Source organism: Gymnodraco acuticeps, unplaced genomic scaffold (assembly GCF_902827175.1).
Source record: "Gymnodraco acuticeps unplaced genomic scaffold, fGymAcu1.1, whole genome shotgun sequence".
Taxonomy (NCBI): domain Eukaryota; kingdom Metazoa; phylum Chordata; class Actinopteri; order Perciformes; family Bathydraconidae; genus Gymnodraco; species Gymnodraco acuticeps.
Genome location: NW_022990313.1, coordinates 2,819,038 through 2,827,450, shown reverse-complemented (window position 1 = coordinate 2,827,450; position 8,413 = coordinate 2,819,038). Strand labels below are relative to the sequence as shown.

The window sequence follows — 8,413 nt, the reverse complement described above, 5'->3', positions numbered from 1 at the left end:
CTTTTAATCCCTATCTGATCAGATCAGATTTATCTTTTGGGGAGTTCAAAACCAAAAAACAGGATTAGGATCACTTTGATATCCGATCAGATCAGGAAATCCAATCCAAGCTTTAATCTGGATCAAATCTTCAAAACGGGTAGTTCAAACCGACAACACAGGATTGGGATCAGTTTGATCCCAAAAAACTGGATTATCCTGATCCCACCAGAGGGGTGGGTTTCCAGTGGATTACCAGAGCAAAATGTACTGTACCATTTATTTAAAAATATGTTTCAATTTAAATTAGATGGCAAAGTTTGTTAACTGAAATACTACACAATTGTTAGCCTTCATGGGAAATACATTTTATTTTTCCATTTTTTGCTCATGTTTGTGGTGGCCTATTTTGTTTTCAACCAAATGTTGATGACATAAATGTTTATGCTCATGAAAGTATCACAACAAAGATTGTCAATCACAAATGTAATTTAGATTAAATTAAAAATATCTTCAACAAAAAAAAGTCCATCATCTGTCATCACCTTTCAAAAGTAATTGGGGACAATAGCATCTCGCCTTGCACCACCACTCAGTCTCTCATTTAGAGGGAAATCCATAGGTGGGCCTAGATCATCAGCAGGTGGGAGGGGCTCTGGGGGATCATCGATGTCAGAGAGGGGGACTCTGCGATGGACAGCGATATTGTGTAGCACAATACAAGCCAGTGTTATTTGGCATGCTCCTTGGGGTTCCACTCTCAGATAGTTGAGGCGTGCAAAACGCCTCTTCAGTACTCCATTCAAGCGCTCAATGGCACACCTTGTTCTTCCATGGGCATTGTTGTAGCGCATCTGTGAGGGAGTGTTGGCCGTGGGAAAAGGTGTCATCACCCATGGTAGGAGTGGGTAGGCACTGTCGGCTAATATAACTCCATCCGGCTTGTTGGTTTGGAATTCAGTGAACAACCGGCTCTCTCTGAAGATACGTGCATCGTGGACTGACCCAGGCCATCTCACAACACAGTTGGTGATGGCAAGGTCAGCATCTCCCACAAGTTGCACATTGATGCTGTGCCTCCCTTTCCTGTTGACATATTCCCACTCCCTCTGACGAGGTGCTTGAATATGTACATGGGTGCAGTCGATCACCCCAATGGTGTTGGGCATGTCTCCCAGAAGAAAAAACTTCTGCTTCACTTTGGCAATCTGGCCATCAGTGGGAAAAGTCACAAAGTGATCCAGCAGGCGAGCCAGTGCATCAGACACAGCTGTCACCACTTCACCCACTGTTGTCCTGTGGACTCCCATGCTGTCAGCTATGACCTCATAGAATGTTCCACATGCATAAAAGCGCAGGGCAATGAGGACCTGTTCCTCTACAGTCAGAGCATGACTCCGCAAGGTTCTGCACTGCAGTTGTGGCCTGACCAGATCAGCAATGTAGTTGATGTCATCAAGTCCAAATCGAAAACGATTGTACAGTTCTTCTGTTGTGTACTGTTGGAGAGGTTTGGGGCGCTCGGTGTGGACCCTTTGGCGGTAACCTCTCCTTCCAGCATGGAAGATGTGAACAATCCCTGCCATGACTGTGTTCTGACTGTTGTTTCAGTCCAACCCAGTCTCATGGCATTTCGTGTTCACCAACACGACTTTTAATCTATTGATTCGTGTTCACCAACACGATTTTCCCCTTTTTTTCGTGTTGCACAGCACGATTTTAAAAGCAATGTATTTCTACTGGTAATGACATTTTCGTTTGTGTCGGCTGCCTTTAAAGGCAATGTGAGCGTCCATTCTCATTGGATAACGGAGAATTGTACACCCGGAAGTAAGTATTCCCCTTACTGTCGATTGATTTTACAGTGATATCTGCACTACTCATCGACTAAAAAACACCAGATTATCCTTGTTAATTACACAACATTGATTGGTTTAAATTGTGTGCAATGCTTTTGTATTTTTCCCCTTCGATTCGGAGAAACAAATATTTTTTTGGAGTAAAGGATGGCAGAAGACACTACACTACCCAGAATCCCCAGCTATCGTTTGGACTACACCATGTGCTCTGTTTGACAAACCCCGTGATAGTCCTCAAGCTCTGTGATTGGTGAGTGTGCTCCGAGGGTTACCGAGCCTCGAACAGCACTTGAAATGGGATGGAACCACGGCAGACTGTCCAAAACTGGATTTGAACGGGTCCACCGCGTCCCCCCCTCCCTCTTCCCGTCCCCAGAACTACACATGCTGGCTATTCTGTTTCGCAACATGTTCTTTATCTATGGCACGTCTCTACTGGGAGTTGTAGTTTTAAAAGACGTTTTCGTATTTCCCATAATAAGAAGTTGCCAGTATTAAACTGTGTACATCCCTGGAGGTTTAGGGGGTAGGAAACACTCAAATTTAAAACATATAATTAATAAATGGGTGAAAATTGCTTGTGCCCATAATGGGCAGCATTAATATATATACACACACATGCCAGCTAAGGTCAGAAGAGCTTTATTTAACAGCTGGTCTTATGTTTGTGACCCCTGTTGTTAATTGATAACATTACATTACATTACATTAATTGATAAGCCTGATCATGCACTTGTCAAGGTTCAGAGGCAAATTTTGCAAATATGGCAGTAGCCATCGATCAGCTTAAGATATACTTTATTGATCCCAAGTTGGAACATTTGCGTTACATCAGCATGTGTTACAGTTGTACATTATGCAGTGGTGTTTATTTGTAAATCATTTAGTATAATCACACAAATTCTGTGTTTTATATTTAACAATTCTGTGTTCTTTATTTATTGATTGTTCAATACCTGACAAGGCCGGAGATGAAATATCTACATACATCTTATAAGAGTATAATACATTATGTATAATATCAGTTAAAATAAGTGCTTCAACATAGTTAACATTGCTGGAGGTATGCACAAATATTGATAGATGTCTTGTAATGCACTATTGAGGAACCTGCGACCCATGTTTTTCATTCCATGCAGAACTACACCATAGTTGTGTAGGCCTATATGATATGTCAATTAACCTTAGAAAATCTTGAAATCTTGAAAGGGATGTGCAAAATAGTCATTATATACAGTCTTTAATGAACTATTAGTAGAGAATAACGAGTAATGAATATACTTTATAGGGATCCTATTAATATCTAATAATAAAAATAATGAAATTCAATAACATGCTTTAACCACTAGGTGTCCCTTTATATCAGCTGTGCACCTTTATGGTGTAAATACAGCCTATCTACCAATTGGATCAAATATAAAAGTCAGCCGAATTAGTGTTGATACTGCAAGGAGACGTATTGTGTGAAAATAAATGTAAGATGTTGTTTAATGGCTGATATATTTATGATCCACGTCACGTTTTCAGTTCCTCATGTTTGTCTAGAAGTCTTCTCATCAGGGCTCTATAAATACAGAACTACGGCAGATATGTAATATTTAATGCAGCCGAACCGTGTATTACAATGACGTTATGTGATGACTTTCAAAGAAAAAAGCAAGCACACTCAGAATAAAGTATTATTTAATTTTTTTTAAATGTTTTCGGTCTGTTTCCGGTATTAATGACGATGTGCTGTGAGATGTGAGACTGGAATTGCACAGGGGAAAATAACGTAGGCTATCTTTAGATTTTGTTAAACTAATAAGTTTGCGCTGTGGACCAACACTATACATTAACGGGGAAGGGGGTAGCAATAAAGATAACACCATTAAACAGTTAGACAACATAACAGAAATAATATCGATAGCAGCGTCCCTAGCAACCACCTTGGTAACAATGAAAACTTCCTGGACACAAGAGGACGGTGGACCAAGTGAGGTTGAGGTGGAAGAATTTGAAGCAGCAAGCTACCAAAGACCACAGCCAGGCTAAAAACCCACAGACGGGTAACAAACCACATAAAAGGGGACAATACACAGATGTGGTACTTGATATCATTGGTGGTCAGCAGTCATAATCTTTACATGGAATACCAAACGTTGTACTGGATGGTGAGTCGCAGGTATGTGTGATTTTATCCTTGTTCCTATAGAACTACAATTATTATCTTGTATAATTGTTATTTTCATAGTACTAGAATGGCTATATGTCTTACATAGCATCCTTGTACTACAATTTTCCAGGTTGCATGCTTGTGATAATTTTATTAAGGGGTATAAAGTATATTGATAAACTTTCATTTCAGGTCGTCAATGCACCTGATGTGACACACACCATTGAAGATGAGGTCCTCCTGACCCATGTAGATCCAGAAGCTGGACCTTCAGCCAGGCCTGATGACACACTGCAAGAGCCACCTCTAAAGAGAAAATGCAAGCGCACCAGAAAACCAGAGCAGAGGGCTGATGCCTACGAGACTCTGCTGAGCCGTGAAACGGAGAGGGCAGAGATGCAGATCCGTCTGGCCGAAGAACAAATACAGCTGTGCCGGCTTCAGCAAACTGAAACCTCACTGAGAATTCAGCTCCTCAAAGCACGCCTGGATGATCCAACTGCCTTTGAATGAATGCTTTATTGTTGTTACCCTAGTGGGAGTATTTTTTTAAATTACAATTTCATTATGATTTGATGTCCTTTATGTATTTAAAAATATAATTAAACATTATAGATGTCTCTGCAATGTGGTCTCTTGTCTTCCTTGTATTATTTTTCATATCCACTAGATGGCGATCGGTGGGATTAAAGCACTGATATTCAGGATCTAGTCATCCTGAAAAATCGTAATCTGGATCAGACTGATCCTATCCTGAATTGCTTTGAACTCCAGGGACAACATTTGGCCGACTTGTCTGATCCTGGATCACAAAAAATGGGATTTCAAAATCTGATCGGATCTGATTGAGATTAAAAGCTTTGAACTCTTGGGCCCTGGGGAACAAAGGGAGAGGGAAATGTTTGCTATGGAGGAGTTTTGCTTCGTAGGGGCCAGAGGCAGGAGAATGAAGCCCGGCAGCTTGCTAAAGGGAGTTAAAACCTCTTAAGCCCCACGGACCCGGTTCCGGGGGCGAAATCGCGTCAATTGCAGCAAACAACGTCTAAGGAACCTTAATATTTAATAAATTATGAATATTTTATATCCATATAACGGGAAAAAAACTCATTTAACTGATCCTTTTCATTTAAAAAAGAAAACACACACAATGCTAACAGTGAGCCTCTGAATTAGCCCCGAGCGAAAAATGCTAAACTATTACTGCACCGAAAATCACTCCTAGCTCCCTTATTACTTATCCTAGCTGCACATCCAACACATCATTTATGATCATAAGGACACAGAATCTAACGGTGCCCACCTCAACACTGAAAGATACAAACTCGCGATGTTATCAACAAAAACGTAGATCAAAACATTTGGCGCTAGGTAGCCTACAACGCTAACATGGTTTACCTTGGTTTTGTCTGGTCAAAACTGGTCTTCAATGGCATTAAAACGATGGTGTAGTTAATCCATAGGTTAATCCAATGTGTCTGTGTCCCCTTTGAAATGTTCTGATAATCTATAAGCTTTTCCGTTTTCAAATAGTAGAGCAGGCCATTCCTACGCTCTGTAGCAAGATTGAATACGCGAAGACGCACCTTTTTTTTTTAACGTGAGTGTGTGCGGGACGATTTCCCTTCGATTCTATTGGCTCTAACGGTCAGAAAGAGATGTCACATGTCAAAATCGAAGAAGGGGGGCCAGAGATAAGGAAAATCCACCCAAATGGCCCCAGAAGAGGGTTTTTTTTGCTAAATCTGTCTAAAAAGGTCAAATATCACTTGTTTGTCATCAATCTTGATACAGGGTACAGGAACCAGCGGCGCCGGATTCATTTCAGAAGTGGGGGGGGGCAAAAAGTGCTTGCCAACCCTCCCGATTTTCGCGGGAGACTCCCGATTTCCTCCCGGGATCATATTTATCCCGCATTTCTCACGATTTCTGACTAAATCTGATTTGTGAGTCACGACCTGTTTCATTTTTAACATAACACTCCAAATAATAGTTACTGTTTCCACCCGGACTTCAATACAGCTACACCATTGTTTGGTTTCCATGGTAACGCGTCTCTTTAGTAGCCCGCGCAACTGAAAGTCTGAGAGGGTGTTCAGCATGGGGAGGAAGATAGTCACAGAAAAGAGAACAAGAATAGACAACTCTACCCTCTGCTCACTCCTTTCCTGTACATTAAACGATACAGGTCCAGCCCACACACATGACAGCACAGTTGCTCCATCATTCCATCACTTATTTTTTCCTGCTCAATACGCTCTTGTTTGACAAGCTGAATGTTGACTGGTGTTTGACTGAAGTAAGCGTACTTTCTTTGAACACACTCTGTGGAAATGAGACTTTTCGTGGCTGTCCAGGAGGCTTGGGCACTTTTTCCAGTTATTAACTCCGGTATTTACAAAGCATTCATCTCCACATGTGGAGAAAGTTACAAGCCGTTTGACAGCAGCAAATCTGCATATTTCACAGAAGGCTCGTTTAGTGGTTTTGCAAATAATTAACCACTCTCTGTTTTTGTACCATTCTGCTTTGAAGTACCTTTCTCTTTGCCCAGATAATCTAGGGGTCTCCTTTATTTACAATTAGCTGTGCAGCTTTACCCTTCTCAATGTCTCGACAACAAACCTCCACGCAGTCGGAACCAGCCTGTTTCGGTTCAATAATGCCGGCGGTTTTGACAGTCTCTGCTTTGGGGTTCATCTGGCTGCGCTGGTTCTATGGTTGAAGGGCCAGGCTCCGGAGTTGTGGATGTCAGGGATGTGACATTCAAGTTGCTGAAGTTCAGTTTTGTTTGACTGTATTTTATTTTCTCATGCGCTGGTTCTTCTGACATGTTTATCTTCTAGGTTAACGGCTGACACAGAACAACGTAACAAAGAAACAGATCTAAGCTTTTTTATTGGTTGTAATATACATGGATACATTTGAATGGTGTGACAATGTCCTCTTTGATTGGATCAAAATGTACATATTCTTCCTGTTATGTTTGCCTGCTTTATTTTACCTAATGCAATATATGAGTCTCTGTCGCTGCCTGTAGCAAATGAGATTGCCTTATCATCTCCTCAATTTGCAAACATAACAAAATATACACGGCTAGATCAGATCGCGTTATTTTTAGATGCAACTTTTGTGACGGCTAGCCCATCGGGGAAATTCAGTGGTTTCCTAAAAGATTCCATCCAGAACAAAACTGAATAATGAATCCAAGACTCATAGGAGTTGAAGGTGAAATTATATGTGAATCCAAGCGCAGAAACGCCAACTTCAAAAGCCATTGAAATTGAAGGATTTCTCATTGTCTCGTTCTGTTGGGTTTAACGCCCATTCTGTTGAAAGAAATATCGCATCTTTAAAGCTGAACAGACAGCGTGGAGGATATATTTATGTGCTTATGAATAAATACAATATATTATTGAACATAGAATAGCCTTAGTCAGTTAAGAAATGCGAAGTAATAATGGAAGGATACCATGGATTCAAGAAAGCCCCCCTTTTTCTTCACAGCTTTGCTCTAATTGCTGAAGCAGCAGCCCGAAGTGTGACTGCTTGTGCTTCTTCTCAAAATGCCTAAAAAATGGCTGCTGAGCGTAGAATTTAAAACAAGGAGTGAATAATCAACGAGTGGTCTGAAGTTGGAGTGAATAACATTGAAAATTAATAAATCAATGTGTCGTAGATATTTAATTAATAAGAAACTATAATTTGTCGTTTTTAGCATAGTTTTTGTGGGATGCAGTTACGTCACATTGTGGTTTTCATGAGAAGTTTTGAGAACTGATTGTTACTATTGCATTGCATTGTGAATTTCGTGGTATTCGTCATTAACTGAGAATTGTACTTAATTATATTTCAGAGGAATTTAATTGCATACAGTAACGTTGAGAGAAAGTATAAAGAGGTTTTACTGAGTATATGAAGTACATTGAGGTTAAGGTTCGATTCACATTAAATATAATAGTGGATTATTCCACCTAGATTACACATAGAAAGAGGAGAATTTGTTAAACATTAAACAACAAACTGACTGAAGGAAATATATATTGTAATGATATTTAGGAGTTGTTATCATATAGAGTTGCTCTCAGTTGTTTTTAGTTTTTTTTAAAAAGTAGATAGGAAACTTTGTTTTACAGTACTACGGCTTACTCGCACTACCTGTTAGCATCCGTTAGCATCTAGCTCTCCTGCTTACAAACTTTTAGCCATCCCTGCTTATACAAGTAGTAGTTTTAGTTATCTGCGATCTGCGGAGGCCTACCTGTGAGTACGGCTGTACTGAGGTGTTTTTCCTCCGGAGACGTCGCGAAGAGACGGAGCGGCTCCACCTGTTGCTGCATGTGATCTGCGATTTACGGAGGCCTGCTCGTCGCGAAGAGACGGAGCCGCTCCACCTGTTGCTGCCTGCGATCTACGGAGGCCT

The 8,413-nt window shown here is 40.7% G+C and overlaps 1 protein-coding gene across 1 annotated transcript; it reads right to left on the bottom strand.

The window, feature by feature from the left end:
- Window positions 1–527: 527 nt before the first annotated feature.
- Window positions 528–1,565, bottom strand: LOC117550460 (putative nuclease HARBI1). Its single transcript, XM_034222896.1, has one exon. It carries the CDS (start codon window positions 1,563–1,565, stop codon window positions 528–530), a length of 1,038 nt encoding a protein of 345 aa, XP_034078787.1.
- Window positions 1,566–8,413: the final 6,848 nt, after the last annotated feature.

Coding starts and splice junctions, on each gene's coding strand:
- LOC117550460 (XM_034222896.1), bottom strand. CDS start 1,565: ATGGCAGGGATTGTTCACATCTTCCATGCTGGAAGGAGAGGTTACCGC.